This window comes from Papilio polytes, unplaced genomic scaffold (assembly GCF_000836215.1).
Source record: "Papilio polytes unplaced genomic scaffold, Ppol_1.0 DF821956.1, whole genome shotgun sequence".
Lineage (NCBI taxonomy): Eukaryota > Metazoa > Arthropoda > Insecta > Lepidoptera > Papilionidae > Papilio > Papilio polytes.
The window spans coordinates 533536-549968 of record NW_013527248.1 but is presented as its reverse complement, the minus strand read 5'-3'; the positions used below and the strand labels follow the sequence as shown (position 1 = coordinate 549968).

The following is a 16433-nucleotide window of genomic DNA, read 5'->3' as shown; positions in this document are numbered from 1 at the left end:
TTCTTAATAATTCTCAGTAGTTTTTCAGTAGAATAAATAAAACTATACATATATCCCAAAATTGTATTTATTACACTTTGTTCATGTCACTAAACAATAATATATCTTAAAGTTTAAATTGAATGGAAGGGGACGAAGAGAGTTGTATGGAAGAGAGTGACATATTGTGCCTCATTAGGGGCATGGGTAGGTTGAACTCATTCTATGTACTGCCTGTCATAAGAGTAGGCTTTATAAAAAAATGGTAATTAAAAAATATGCTGTGACATCTTACATAACAAAGAATTGTGTAATTACGTTTTCTATACTAATATTATAAAAAGGAAAGATTTGTATTTTTTTGTATGTATTGTTCTCAAAAACTACTGGATCGATTTCAAAAAATATTTCGCCATTAGAAAGCTACGTTATCACTGGGTAACATAGGCTATATTTTTATTACCTATAGTAATATTATAAAGAGGAAAGATTTTTATTTTTGTATGTATTGACATAACTCAAAAACTACTGGGGCATTTTTAAAAATTCTTTCATTGTTAAAAAGGTTTTTTCACGGGTGAAGTCGCGAGCAACAGCTAGTCTATACTATTATAATAAAGCGTAAACACACTTCTTTGTTGCCTAAGATGTCAGTAATTACAGCATATTTTTGAATAATTATATTTTTAATAAAAATCCCTACACTTGCATCACGCTTTAGGCTATATATTTTCACGCCATTAAACTTAGGGGGTAAATATTTTGGATAAAAACCCAATGTGGGAAAGAGACCATAAGTTGTTGCCAACATCAAGGAAGCAAGACTGTCAAGGTTTGTCATGTCATGTCATTTTGACATTTGCTATTGATAATTTGACAAATGTGAACAATAAAATGAAATTTTCACAGTTTCATGCGGATAAAGCCGCACGGGAACACCTATTATTATATAAGTATAGATGGTTGATGGGTTAAATGGACTAGTTTTTGGCCTTGCGGATTTTACGCATCACTCGCTTTGTGGCCAAACAATGTTTGATATCCATTCCAAGTAGCTTGGGTTTTTGACATTGGTGTACGCCCCGGGGGAGTTAACACCACACACTGTGCCGAAGGATACTATCCCCACCACATAGTAACCACAGAGCATTGAATTTTCTTTCAAAGGCGCCATTACTGGACCACCGCTGTCACCCTGTGAAATAAAATATAAATTACCATTGTGTAAGGTTTATAATTTTTAAAATTGGACGTAATAATGAAGATAACAATCGTGATGTTTACGTATATCTGTAAAGAAATTCAATTATATGTGTGAAGTCGCAGTGTATTGATGAACTGGTCACTGAAGACATACTGAGTTTAGTGGAGTAAGCTGATGATTGAACTTGAAAAATCTGCGCTCATTCGCCTTCAGCCATAGATGGCGCTATTCATGTAAAAATGTTCATAGAACAATTATTAGTTTGAAATTAGCGCCATCTATCGCTTAATGCAGGATAATAAAATAAATAAAAAAAAAAGGTTTGTAGGTGTTTGTATGCAAGTGCTTTTTGTAAATGTTTTTCTTACATTATCGTGTATAGACGTTTATTACATTTATGATGGGTTTCTGAAGTTTACCTACTGATTTATTAGTGTTAGGTTTACCTACGTCGGAAAATGCGTTTCGGAACTACGTAACTTGACTTTGACTAATGTTATTGAACCAATAACACTAACGGTTAAAAGTTGCTGGGAAACCGGCCATTAGTTGGTCGGGTTTTACATGTTTTAAGTGTTACTTACATAACAAGTGTCAGCGGTTTCTGCTTTGGCACAGAACATGATGTTTGGATCCCAACTTTGGAAACGTGATGTCAGACCCTTGCGGCATATTTTAGTACTTTGTATTCTCATATCACCCTGCAAGTAAAGCGAACGAATATCAATGAAGGTCTATTTCTTTGCGGCTTCATCATAAAATTACAAATCTCTACTTGATCACTAGCTTTCGCCCGCGACTCCGTCCGCGTGGAATTAAAACAAACTAAGTAGCTTATGTGATCTTCCGGACCATACTCTACATCTATGCCAAATTTCGTAGAGATCCGATAACACATTTAGGCTACAAACTCTAACAAACATCCATCCATCTAAACTTTCGCATTTATAATATTAGTAAGACATAACATTCACTATATGTGCGTTTAGGTTAACTAAGGGGCATTTTAAAGAACTTACTTGCATCAATTTTTGAGAAGCATTAGCATACTGGCCTGTCCTTCCCCAGCCCGCTACTGTCGTCAGGGTGGGGATTGTGTCAGGTACTATCCCATCCACTGGCAAGCACGCTGGCCGTATGAACTTCGATAACGGTACCCTAATAAGTAAATTATATTATAAAGAGGAATAATATGTATTTTTGTATGCATTGAAATAACTCAAAAACTACTGGGGCGATTTCAAAAATTCTTTCACCACAAATAACTACATTATTAATGTAACATTGGCTGTGTATTGTACTATTTTTTAATTTTACACGTGTGAAGTCGCAAGCAACAGCTAGTTGTCTATATTTCGTATCTTAAAGTATAATATTAAATAGGCAAAGTATGTACAAGTAGCTGTTCCCGTGCGGCTTCATCCGCATGAAATTATGAAAATTTCATTTTATTGTTTACATTTGTCAAATTATCAATAGCAAATGTCAAAATGACATGACATGACAAACCTTAGCAATCTTTCTTCCTTGATGTTGGCAGCAACTTATGGTCTCTTTCCCACATTAGGATTTTTATCCAAAATATTTACCCCTTAAGTTTAAAGGCGTTAAAAATATATAGCCTTAAGCGTGACGTAAGTGTAGGGCTTTTTATTAAGAAAAGAATTATTCAAAAATATGGTGTAATTGCTGACATCTTGCAACAAAGAAGTATGTGTTTACGTTTTATTATAATAGTATAGATATAGATTAGAATTACTAGTATTTTCAGGTTTATTAAAATAAATTTTTTCTCACCTGTAATCCAATTCGACTAACGCGATGTCGTGGTTATGTGAACCGCTGGTGTACAATTTGTGTCGTATTCTTTGAACAATGTATCTTAACACGCCATCCCTAAGGTCTGTTTTATTTGAAGTGCCCAATAAAGCATATTGTATATTACCACTGTAAGAAAATTTACAATATATTAATGCTTAGATATATACAAAGGAAGACCGAAGAAAATATGGAAGGATTGTGTGAAAGAGGATATGCTTAAGAAAGGAGTGTATTCAGATATGGCTGATAGAGATGTATGGAGCAGCACATACTGTGCCAACCCTCCTTAAGGGATAAGGGCAAGTTGATGATGATGATGACCTACAAGGATCAGGCAATTGGCAACATTGTGAACTAATAGTCAATAAACACGTCATGTTTTAACCAATCAGAGAGCGACTGTACGGAATGTCGACATTTATACAATTATTTAGTTGCACAACTAACGAGAAGTGTACCTCCATAAGCTCATAGGAATCAAAGCGAGAATATGAGCTTGCCCAAATTGCTAATTGTCTGATAACAACCCAACATGTAAAATATGTGATGGAAATATCTGAGTTTGTTCCCTGTTTAGGCTATCTGGGCATCTATCAGCCAGTTGTGGGACAGACCCCAAACATTTGTGATAGTTTAGTCAAAGGTGCGCTTTTAATTGCTGAATCCATAGATAGTTTGGAAGGACATATAGGTTATTTTTTTTTTATTAATTCCACGCGGACGGAGTCTCTGGTGACATCTAGTTAATAAACTTATCTAGGAGCGTCGGTGGCTCAGTGGTTTAACTTGACTTGTAATCTACAGATCTTGGGTTTGAATCATGTAACAATGTGAATTTTCGAATTTTCACAAATTATTAACCCAACATTACGGCGAAGGAAAACATAGTGCTGAACATATCTGTGAAGAAATTCAAAGATATGTGTGAAGTCAACCCGCAGTGCAGGTTGGCTATGGCCTAGTCACTAACTTAGGGTAGGCTCCGAGCCCCTCAGTGGGGACGTATAGTGAGCTGGTGATGATGATGAACTTACTTATCAGGGGAGTAAAGTACATGTGCTGCTGTCAATACGAAAGTTTCTGTTATCAAAGTCCCTGCTCCTATCCAATCAATATCAGCTGATGATGGATTTGGTTTCTGTTCGATCCGAGTTCCTAACACCACCTGTTAAAGGTTAACTTTCACTACGATTACAAAATATTTGATTTTTTTAATATTATCTGAATTAGGGCCGATTGGCCGCCGATCCGTCGGTCGGCCCAGATACCGGCATGACGCTAGAGCTGGACCTGCGCGAGCTAGAGTCGATCGACTGGCAGGCGACAACGCAGGACAGACGACGCTGGCGCTCTCTCATGTCGGAGGCCAAGACCCTTGGAGCCTGTCCCACCAAACTGCAAATTGTCTAATAATCCAACGTGTAAAATGTGATGGAACTATCGGATTTTGTTACCTTATCTGACAGTCATTTTTAAGCTATCTGAGTGTCTATCAGCCAGTGGAGGGACAGGCCCTTAAACTTACTAATAACGTAAACTACCTTTGCCCGAACTCCCTCCATGTGGGAATTATGAAAACAAAATAAGTAGCCTATAGTTTGTCTAAATAAATGACGCGTATGAAGTATCGAATTCAATTTGTATGAAGGCAAATGCCGTACTTAATAGACAGGTATCGTAGTGACGAAACACGCAGCGAACAATTATGAACTATCGATATTCGGTTTAAATAATTGTCGAACTCAACTAAAATTTTTATTTACTTATTAACTAATTTATATTACAATTGTAGTATTGATTATAGTGTAGAGAATTTAGCGATGACAGAAATAATAGCGAAATCCAATTCGATTACGTACGGCTGTAGTAGTAATAAATGTTTATTTACTCTCATTATTTGTTATGGTCATTATTAATTTGAGAAAACAGTGTTTTTTTTAATTCATAAGTTATTACTATAAATATATCAATTCCAACTTCCATAAGAATAAAAATCGAAAATCGATAAAATTCATGACTGATTTTACACAACCCATCCCTACTAAATTTGAAATGAATTGTCAAACTAATCTAAGTTATTTAGACACACTATAAGTGTTCCTATCCTCTACATGTATGACAATTATCGACATCCGTTCAGCAGTTTTACAGACAAACATCTATTTAAATTTTCACATTTATAATAGCATAAGTAAGAAGTGAAAGTTTAGAGGTCTGTTAGAGTTAACCTACACTGTTGAACAGATCTCGATGATTTTATACATGTAGAGGATAGTCTGGAATACAGAGACTACTGACCTCTTTTTTTAAATTCAACACCGACGGATTCGCGGGCGAAAGCTACTAATATTATAAAGCTAGTACTTGTAATCAAATTTTTTTTATAATAAAAGGGGGCAGACGAACGGCGAGAACACCAAGGTGGTCAACGACGCCAATTAATTATTCCGTGACACATATAGTGAGATGGTGTTGACGGGCAGTTTGCTACTTTTGGCGTAATCAGGTGGCTAGCTCGTTTTAAACCTTATAATATTGTAAACCCTACACTTACCATGTGCGGGAACTGTTCGATCTCCGCGGGTTCTCCACCTGCGATCCTTATACCAGCTTCTTCAGGACAGACTATGTTTGAACTACGAGGCCTCTGATATGTGTAGCAAGCTGGAAAAAATACGCCAATGGTTGGTTTCCCAGATAAGTTTAACCATTTGTTCGTGTTTATGGTTAGACTAGCTGTTCCCGTGCGGCTTCATCCGCGTGTAATTATAAAAATTTTCATTGTTAACATTTGTCAAATTCTCAATAACAAATGTCAAAATGACATGACATGACAAACCTTAGCAATCTTGCTTTATTGATGTTGGCAGCAACTTATGGTCTCTTTCCCACATTAGGGTTTTTATCAAAAATATTTACCTCCTAAGTTTAATGTCCTGAGAATATATAGCCTAAAGCGTGACGTAAGTGTAAGGCTTTTTATTAAAAAAAGAGTTATTCAAAAATATGGTGTAATTGCTGACATCTTAGGCAACAAAGAAGTGTGTGTTTACGCTTTATTATAATAGTATAGATAAGAGTTACAATTTTTTTCGCATTTACCTTTACAAGCTTCGGCAGTCTTCGTATTAGGTTTGCGATCACAGTCCTCTCCGAGACGATTGTACAGCCGTGTGGCGGGCTCCACTGGCTTCCGCTTGCAGCATACGAGCGGGAACGAGCCAGTGTAGCGACAGTCCTGGAAGTACAGTTTATTTCTTACTAATGAGATGAAATAATTAAAGCGTTTCTCTACCACTAGGGTAGTCCAAGTGGTAGAGAATGGATGAATGTAACAAGACGTTAGTAATGAGTACACCGGTAGTTAGAAAGAGATGGATTACGTGAAAGGTGTCGTCATAAGGCAGTGACAGATGACATACGATAAAGTTATGTGAAGGACTAGATCTTGTTTTTATAGTATGAGGTGCCAAATGAGCGACCACCTGAATCTGCCGGAAAGGCATGACATAGACATCAGCAATGGCAGATGTTTTACCTACTCGTAATGGACGTAGACTCATAAACAGCCTTACAAATAAACGCGGTATAAAAATAAACTGAGTATAACCAAAATTTGTACTAATATTTGCTTATACTCAGTTTATTGAGACTGAATAATGTCCTTCTTGTCTCCACATCATTTCTCAAGAGACTATAATTAGGCCTCCGACACACTCAACAGACTGAACACACACACTATGAATGTGGAGGTAGACATAAAAAGAGATGGATGATTGCGTGAAAGGTGACATAATCAAGACGGGAGTGATGACTGAGATGACGGATGATAGTTATTTGGAGGAGGAAAACCCGGTGCGCCGCTACGGGAGTAGGATAAGGCAGAGAGATGACACACTCAACAGACTGTACGCGGAATTGCCCCCAATTGACGCCTGTCTTCTGTGTGGTCGTGGTACACAGAGCGAGCCCTACAGTGCTAACTTAAAGCTCTGTCACATAAGTTTACATGAGTGGAACAAGGACAGAAAGATAATATAAAAGAAAGAAAAGGTAAAAAGATCTTACAATATCACCGTACGTCAGCCGACCATTAATAGAATCGAAGAATGTTCTTCCAAGTATTCCTGTTTGGTAGAGTGTTTTTGGACAACACACAAAAGTGTCAGTCGTGTTTGCGAAGCAAACCTGGAATAAGATTAATAGTTCCAGATTAAAATAATATACTATGTATAGAGGAACCAGAGTTGACACTTCACTTGAGACACTTCACAACTCACGCTATCTATACTATTGTAATAAAGCGTAAACACACACTTTGTTGCCTAAGATGTCAGCAATTACAGTATATTTTCGAATAATTCTTTTTTTAACATCTACACTTACGTCACGCTTAAGGCTTTATATTTTCACGCTATTAACGTTAGCTAAATACTTTGGATAAAAACCTAATGTGGGAAAGAGACAATAAGTTGCTGCCAACAATCAATAAAGCAAGATTGCTAAGGTTTGTCATTTGTTATGAAATAAAATAAGTTCCAACCGTCCCCTCGTCGCAAAAGTTGGGACGGATAAAACTTTTTGTTCTTACGTGGGGACAGAGCGGGTTGACGGTTGGGAATAATCAGTTATACCGTTGGTTGTTGATTTTCCTTATTGATTAGTCGATCTGTGTAACTGCACAGATATGTCGGTTTGCATTCCCCGAACACACCTTCCGCTTCCTCTAATTCGCATTCTTCCCCTAAAAACAAAAGAAAACTTTTGTCAGTGGTACAGCCCGCACTAACTTGTTCACACTGTAAGGCTTGTCAGCGATACCACACAGAAGACAGGCGTCAAGCGGAAGCAATTCCGCGTACAATCTGATGAGTGTGGTGTCGGAGGCAAATTTTAGCCCCTTTCCTTTCCCTTTCTATTTTTTTTATAATATAAGGTGGCAAACGCGCAAGCGGCCGAATCCACCGAAATGGAAAGCGACCGTTGCCCATAAAAATCCGCAATTGCAGATGCGTTGCCTACCCTTAATTGACGGCGGAGACGCACATAAAGAGGACATTTCCCCTTCTTATGCGTCTTCTCCACCGTTAAATCCACTTTTCCTTCCCATCCTTTCCTTTTAAGAAAAAGGTGGAAAGGGACCAAAATTAGGCCTCCGTCACCACACTCATCAGACGAAAGTAATCTTATCTTTTTAATAAAAAGTCTTACGACACATTTTAGGTTATATATTTCCGCACTATTAAACTTAGGAGGTAAATAAATTGGAAAAACCCTCATATAGGAAAGAGACCATAAACTACAAGCTACATGAAGCAAGATTATTGGTAACTGTATATAATATTTTGACATTTGAAATTGAGATTTTACAAATGTCAAAAACAAAAGCCGCACGAGAAAAGCTAGTTTATTATAAAACTTCCTCTTGCATCATTTTTTTTAAATCAAAACTCGTTGAGTAGTTTTAAAGATCTAAGTATACAGAGAGACATTTAATGGGCAATGACTTTATAATCTGGAAGAACGCATAGATTATGTTTGTTTTTTTTAATCGCGGGCAAAAGCTTGTAAGTTGGAATATGCATTAAAATATTTAATTAAATGATTATTACTAAATTAATGTATTATGTCATTTGTAAGAAACAAAATAATAACCTATAAATAACTATTAAAATAATAAAAACAATCTACGTCAAAGGTCAATGTTAGAGATAAACGTAACCTCAAAATGTACATTTATTGGGATTATTTTCCTTGTCGTATAATATAATATAATACCTTCTTGTGCGACTAAAAACTTTACATTTATCAACAAGAATATCACACACCACACTTTTTCCATATTACGTTAACAATATTCAATAAACAATGTTTATATAAAGATTGATTGAACTCATGCCCGCGAAACGTCGTACAAGAAACATGGATGCGGACGATCTGACTTAAAAACTAAATATCAACTGTTATACAGGTTGATGCAAAAACAATTTTATACTATTATAATTAAACTAGCTGTTTCTGTACGTCTTCATCCGCAAGAAATTATAAACACTTTATTATTTACATTTGTTAAATTCTCAGTTGCAAGTGTCAAAATTACCGTTACCATAACATTTTTCTTTGTGACTGAATGGCCACTGTTTGCCTTGAAGAGGCATTTACAGATTTACCGGGCTTGAGGTGGCCTAGCGCAGATGGCGCTTAGCCTAAACCTCGTTTGTGAGTAACTAAGCTCGAGGGCTCCCTCAGGAGCCTCGGCACGAGCCGTTACTTCGTTATTATTACCGGATTGGGAGGCCACCGAGCTTTCAGATCGCTTCGAATTCCGTCATTGTTTAGCATTCCGAATCAAGGGCGTCCGAGAGGGCCGGCCATAACACTGCTTCTTTAATGTTAGCAGCTACTAGTTGATGGTCACTTTCCCACATGAACGTATTTTCCAAAATATTTATCCACTAACTAATAGCGTGAAAATGTACAGTCTAATGCATGTCGAAAGTAAAGGGCTTTTACTAAAGAAAGAATTATTCAAATATATGCTGTGATTGCTGACATCCTATGCCACAAAGTAGTGTGTGTTTACGCTTTATTATATTTAGTATTGATTAGATGGATTGTTAGAGGTAGCGTAAACTGCTAAACGGATAGAGTATAAATACGGAAGAACGCATTGGCTACAGACTTTTGTTTTTTGAATCTTCAAAAAAAATTTTGTATTTTTAACAGTGGAGAATTGTAATCAAAGTTTTTTTGCACCTTTTCATGTCACTGAGTTACTTATTACTCGACTAAATTACTAGCCTAGTGTTAGCCATTTGAAACATCCTGTACCTTTGTTGTCTACATGACTGGGAAAAACTGGTTTTACGTGTATATCACGATATATCAAAAACTTTATTGTATTAATGTTTTAGTTATTTTTTTTACATTCTTTAATGTTGGTTATTAATAATTTAAAATACTATTTTAATATTCAAGGTCAATTTTATTTTGCATCTAAACAAGTTTGAAAACCGGTTGAAAAAATGTTCTTTTTATAGTAAAAGTTGTTGAACGCGACTCCGATTGCGTGGAAAAAGAGTCAAGTATCTCATAGTATGGTTTAACATGTGTTACATTTTTTTAAGTTATAATTAGTAGAAAATATATGCATAATAGAGAGCGTCGGTGGCTCAGTGGTTTAAGCATTTGACTTGTAATCTACAGGTCTTGGGTTCGAATCCTGTACCAATGTGATTTTCGATTTTTCGAATTTTCATATGTACATAATTTACCCGACGTTCTTACGGTGAAGGAAAACAACGTGATGCCTGCACATATCGGCGAAGAAATTCAAAGATATGTGTGAAGTCAACCAACCCGCAGTGCAGCGTGGTTGACTATGGCCTAGTCACCCTAATTTAGGGTAGGCTCCGAGCCCCTCGGTGGGGACGTAGTGAGCTGGTGATAATGATATGCATAATAACCTATTTATAAACATATTGCATTACTTAATTACTACAGATAACACAATACTATCTTAATATTATAAATGCGAAAGTTTTTTTTTTTAAATTGCAAAAACCAGCGCTTGACCACTATCCTACCTAGACCAAGGTGAAGATGTGGTCGAAGGATGGTACGCGCTAGTTTAGTAAGTACCGATTCACCCTGCTCTTAAAGACACCCACGTTATAACTTGACGGGAACACTGACGCCGGCAACTTATTCCACTCCTTTGCTGTGCGCACGAGAAACGATGTCTCGAATCGCTTCGTTCGAACCCGCGGCACTTCAACTATGAAGGGGTGGAGACCAGCCGTACTAGATGTCCGATGGTAAAAAGGGGATGGGGGAATGAGTTTGTAGAATTCCTGCGCACATTCACCAAAATGCAACCTGTAAAACACTGTCAGGCTAGCCACTCTGCGTCTGTGTTCAAGACATGCTCAGTTATAGTCTTCGTCACCAAATAGCTTTGTGGCCTGCCTTTCCACCGAAGTTTAGATGGATGTTTGTTAGAGTTTGTAACCTAAACTGCTAAACAGATATCTATGTTTAGCATGGATTAGAGAACAGTCTGGAAGAACGCTACTTATTTTTGTTTTTCTGAATTCCACGCGGTCGGTGTCGCTTTTTATAACAGGTGGTAAACGAGCAAGCGGCCACCTGAATCCGCAAAAATAGCGAAGCGACTGCCCATAGACATGCGCATGCGGTTGCGTTGTCTACCCCTATCCGACGGAGGAGGAGACTCACGCTGTCGCCCACAAATCACGTGGATTAAAAAAACAAAATTGGCCTAATGTTCTTTTAGATTATCTATGTATTATTAGACAACTTATTAAATTGATATTGTCGCTTTTAACTCAGAGCAATACTTTTCGTCAACTCAAGTAACGCGCCAATCTATCCATACTTCTAGTGACATTGACAGCTGTCAGCTAGGGACGTGACGTTTATGCCGATAATCTAGAGTTGCGCCAATTCTATAGCACGGTACTAATTTTATTCCTGACAAACATCGAGATCCGTTCAGCAGTTTAGGTTAACTCTAACAAACATCTAAACTCTCGCATATTTTATATTGGTAAGATTTTATTAACGACCGAATATTAAAACAAATTTAATTTCGCTAAGAGCGCACATCTTTGACTAAAACTATCACAACTGTTCAGTCCCGCTTTGATTCCTATGAGCTTGTATGGAGGTACACTACTCGTTAGTTGCAACTAAACAGTTGAATTGCGAAACAATGGACAATCGCACAGTTGTGCGATTGTTTAGTCAAAGATGCAAACTCTAAAGGTAGGGTAAGTAACTCTAAAGGAATTTTCGGTTATTTCGTTTTTCAATTTCGCGCTGTCAAAATGGCGACAGATCTCTAGGATGGGTGGATTTGACAGGACTTTAGATGGTAGACGATACGATTGGGAATCTTGTAACTATAGCATTTTTTTAAATTCCGCGCCAACGAAGTTTGCGATTGACATCTCTTGTGCAATGACTTTAAGAATTATCCCAGTAAAGTCCTGGTAAATTTTAATAACCTTTGATACACGATGAGGAAATCCCAGACAATGAAAACATATAGAATAGACATGAACAACTTTTTTCACCGGTAATTTCTTTGAAAGGTCACATTTTTGTTGTCAAGTTTAGTGCCACTTTGTGTCCTTGTATTGACATGTAATAAAACATTTTTTCAAAATTATATTACGCTTCATATTTTGTTATAAAATAAACAAAACAGTGTCGCAAAATAAAATGTAAACTTTTCAATATTGTTTAATGACTTTTATGGGCAATTAATTTAAATACAATTATATTGACACTAGATTTCGCACGCGAAGCCGTCCGCGTTGAACTAAAAAAACAAAAGGGAGTAGCCTATGTGTTTTTCCAGACTATCCGCTACGTCTATACCAAATTTCATCGAAATCCATTCAGCCGTTTAGGCTGCAAACTCTAACAAACATCCATCCATTTAAACTTTCGCATTTACAATATTACTTGATGTTGCCCGCGAGTTCGTCCGCGTGGTATTAGAAAACATACGAACTATATAAATTACAAAAAGCTACGTATCCCTCGGGAACCGGACATTTCTCGGGGATGAACCTTATCCCATGTGTACTCCAGAATTTGTTTTATATCTGTGCCAAATTTCAATAAGATATGTTGAACCGTTGCAGAATAATCGAGTAAATATTAAAAAACCAAATTAATGAATCCCACGGGAACCGTAACTATTCCTGGGATAAAAAGTAGCCTATGTGTTCTTTCAGATTATGCTCCAAACCTGTGCCAAATTTCGTGGAAATCCGTTCAGCAGTTTAGGCTACAAACGCTAACAAACATCCATCCATCTAAACTTCCGCATTTATAATATTTATATGACACATATATTATATATAGGATTACTAAATTACTAATTACTAATTACTGTTACTATAACGTGGTTTATAATCTATCAATAGTGTTAGTGATTATTATTTGAAAAATATCTCAAGTGAATTTACAACTATGCGTTCTCTATATATATTTTTATCTCTCGGGAAAACCATATCCAGCAGTATCTACATATATAGTTGAAAACGTTTGCGTCTCTGCGGCATTCTAATTCATTTGTTAATATTTTAACATATTTAAAATGAAAACAGTTATAATAATGTTGTTATTTACTCTGCATTTAGTGGTTTGTTATGAAGAGGATGCGGATTATGAAGGTAATTTTTATAACCTCTGCTTTTTCTTTATTCTTTGTTTTTGCAAGTGATTTAATCCGCGTGGAATTAAAAAAACAAAAGTAGTCTGTGCTCCAGATTGTGTTTATCATCTGTGATAAACATTGAGATCCTAACCTCTATATTCTGGAGTTTTTTTTCTTTATCTATCTTTATTTAAAGAGGAAAGATTTGTATTTTTTATGTATTATTTCACGTAAAAACAACTCGGCTTATTTAAAAAATTATTTAACCATTAAATAAGTAATTTATCGGTGAGTAACATAGGCTATGTTTTTTTATTATTTTTTAATTTCACGCCAACGAAATCGCAAGGAACATAACCTATAATTTTCACACAGGTGGCAGATGTACAACCTATACTAACGAGATCGGTGTTTGTAGATATTTATATAAATGTGAATACGCGATACATCAAATCAGAAATAAGAAAAAGATAAAGGTAACTAACATTTTAAATTACAAAACGAACTGCAAGGTACAGTTAGCTGCAAAAATATATGAAAACGTATACACGAATTTGGTTTCAAAACTGTCTTAATGTACGCTAACAGCATATAAAGCTATTAACAGATGTATTTATGAAACTGAAGACGTAAAAATGTTTTGTACATATTACTAATATTAAAGTCCGCGTGGAAAAAAATGTAAGTATCCTATATGTTCTTCCAGACTATCCTCTACATCTATGTCAAATTTCATCGAAATCCGTTCAGTCGTTTAGGCTACAAACTCTAACAAACATCCATCTAAACTTTCGCATTTATAATATTAGTAAGATAAGGATTTTTGTTAAAGTTTATAGTCTGAACTATTTACGCATCATGATCTTTTATACCGACTTTCCAAAAGAAGGAGGTACTCAATTCGTCTATATGTTTTTTTTTATGTATGTTACGGCATAACTCCGCCGCTAGTGGACCGATTTTGATAATTCTTTTTTTTATCCGAAAGGTAATGCTTGCAGGTGGGTCCCATTTTTTTGTTTGAATTTTCATAAATGTAGAGGATAGTCTGGAAGAGCACATAGCCTTAATGGCACGGCAAAAGCTAGTGTCTACATATTTATGTAGCTGATTGCATATTTTCTTATAGTTTGTCTAAATAAGATAGATTAGTTTGATAAATGACGCATATGAAGTATCGAATTCAATTTGTATGAAGGCAAATGCCGTACTTAATAGACAGGTATCGTAGTGACGAAACACGCAGCGAACAATTATGAACTATCGATAATCGGTTTAAATAATTATCGAACTCAACTAAAATTATTATTTTGTTACTGACTAATTTAGTGGACAATTCTAGTATTGATTATAGTGTAGAGAATTTAGCGATGACAGAAATAATAGCGAAATCCAATTCGATTACGTACGGCTGTAGTAGTAATAAACGTTTATTTACTCTCATTATTTGTAATGTTTCTGCAGGTTATTATAAACTTAAGAAAACAGTGTTCTTTTTTAATTCATAAGTTATAACTATAAATCTATCGATTCCAACTTCTATAAGAATAAAAATCGAAAATCGATAAGATTCATGACTGATTATACACAACCCATCCCTATAAAATTTCAAATGAATTGTCAAACTAATCTATCTTATTTAGACACACTATAGTGCAAAATCAAATACTGTTACATTAAGAAAGTGCCGGTTGACTAAACTATCGCATAACTGTTTAGTCTTGCTTTGATTCCTATGAGCTTGTATGGAGGTGCACTACTCGTTAGTTGTGCAACTAAACAGTTGAATTGCGAAATAATCGACAATCGCACAACAGTTGTTCGATTTAGTCATGTAAGCCCACTCCTGCATACCAACTGGCTTGCAATATAGCAGTAACGTATAACTGGAATATATAACTTGTCAGTTTTACCCTTTCAGAGTTGTTTTTATAATGGTTTTAAAAGATACGTATGCTGTTTGGAAAAAGAAAAAAGACCAGTAACAATGAAACCCAAAATAAAAACACCGAAGTGGCGATATCGTAAGTAAAAATAATCTAACTTATATAAATGTATACCGTATTTACCAAGGGGAGTGTTCCGAGGAGCTGTTTGGACACGATAGACCGCCAGGTACCATCCTCACCATGTTGATGGCTGGCATTCCACAACCATGCGGTTTTCTCGGAACTTTCTGCCCCGCACAGCCGCGTTGTGGAACGGTCTGTCCTCGGCGGTATTTCCAAACCAATACGACTTAGGGTCCTTCAAGAAGCGAGCCTATCATTTCCTTAAAGGCAACGTATCTGTAGTTCCTCTGGTGTTGCGGATGTCCATGGGCGTGGTTGACTACCTCTGTGTTCCCGCCACTCGTTTGACCCCTTCTCATATTAAAAAAAAATGTGAATGTTTAGATTGTTAGAGTGAACCTAAACTGAACGGATCTCGATTGTCATAAATGTAGAGGATAGTCTGGAATACATAGACTACTCTTTAATACCACGCGTACGGAGTCGCGGTCGGGAGCTATTGTTTTACTGATATGTGAAAGGTAAGATATAACAGGAAAGAGAAAGAGAAAACAGAACTATGACATCATTTAAATTATCTTTTGTACGATAGCCGTGGTCCCGACATTATGTACAGTCGGAGAATCTGTCGGTGTCCACATTTCAGTCCTTTGAATATTTGTACATAATGAGACGCGGAACAATAACAATAACATATAGAGTGCAGCTATTAAATGTCGGTACACGGATAATGCTTTATATCCCGGCGTTTGCGCAACTATTACCTTATTACGTTATTTGTAAGAGGCGGAGTTTGTCTCGTTGAAACATAGGCAATCCTGTAAGTGGAATACCGCAAAATTCCACGACTGTACATTGCTCGTATTTTTTTGCAGGCGTTCATCGGTTTCCAGTGTGGAGTCCTATAAGGGTCTTATATTAACGATTCCTACAAATATCAAGAATAGACCTCGTTGGTGCAGCAACTTGATGCTAGAAATATCTAGGATAATGTTCAACTAGCTGCGTTCAAATTGTTGATGACCTAAACATGTATAAAATTACTGTAAAAGTTTTAATAAATATTTACGGCTATTGTTTGAACTTGAAAATCTGTTTATATTAACAAACTATTGCTGTGCGGTTTCTGTATTGTTTTATTTTACCATCCGCTATGGAGCGGTACCTACCTGGCATACATTCGATCACTTTTATTATAGAGATATAATATTCCCTCTATTCGAAG

The 16433-nt window shown here is 36.2% G+C and overlaps 2 protein-coding genes across 2 annotated transcripts; one reads left to right on the top strand and one right to left on the bottom strand.

Moving 5' to 3' along the window:
- Nucleotides 1-864: 864 nt before the first annotated feature.
- On the bottom strand, nucleotides 865-8949 carry LOC106107693 (venom protease-like). Its single transcript, XM_013288673.1, has 10 exons — nucleotides 8783-8949; nucleotides 7639-7748; nucleotides 7073-7192; nucleotides 6107-6242; nucleotides 5559-5668; nucleotides 4039-4169; nucleotides 2981-3130; nucleotides 2203-2341; nucleotides 1768-1884; nucleotides 865-1174 (listed from the first exon to the last, which is right to left on the bottom strand). The coding sequence occupies exons 1-10, from the start codon at nucleotides 8844-8846 to the stop codon at nucleotides 989-991; spliced, it is 1263 nt and encodes a 420-aa protein (XP_013144127.1). The 5' UTR covers nucleotides 8847-8949; the 3' UTR covers nucleotides 865-988.
- Nucleotides 8950-13070: 4121 nt separating this feature from the next.
- Nucleotides 13071-16335, top strand: LOC106107578. The gene is made up of 4 exons (XM_013288462.1): nucleotides 13071-13212; nucleotides 13572-13672; nucleotides 15118-15220; nucleotides 16084-16335. The coding sequence occupies exons 1-4, from the start codon at nucleotides 13137-13139 to the stop codon at nucleotides 16128-16130; spliced, it is 327 nt and encodes a 108-aa protein (XP_013143916.1). The 5' UTR covers nucleotides 13071-13136; the 3' UTR covers nucleotides 16131-16335.
- Nucleotides 16336-16433: the final 98 nt, after the last annotated feature.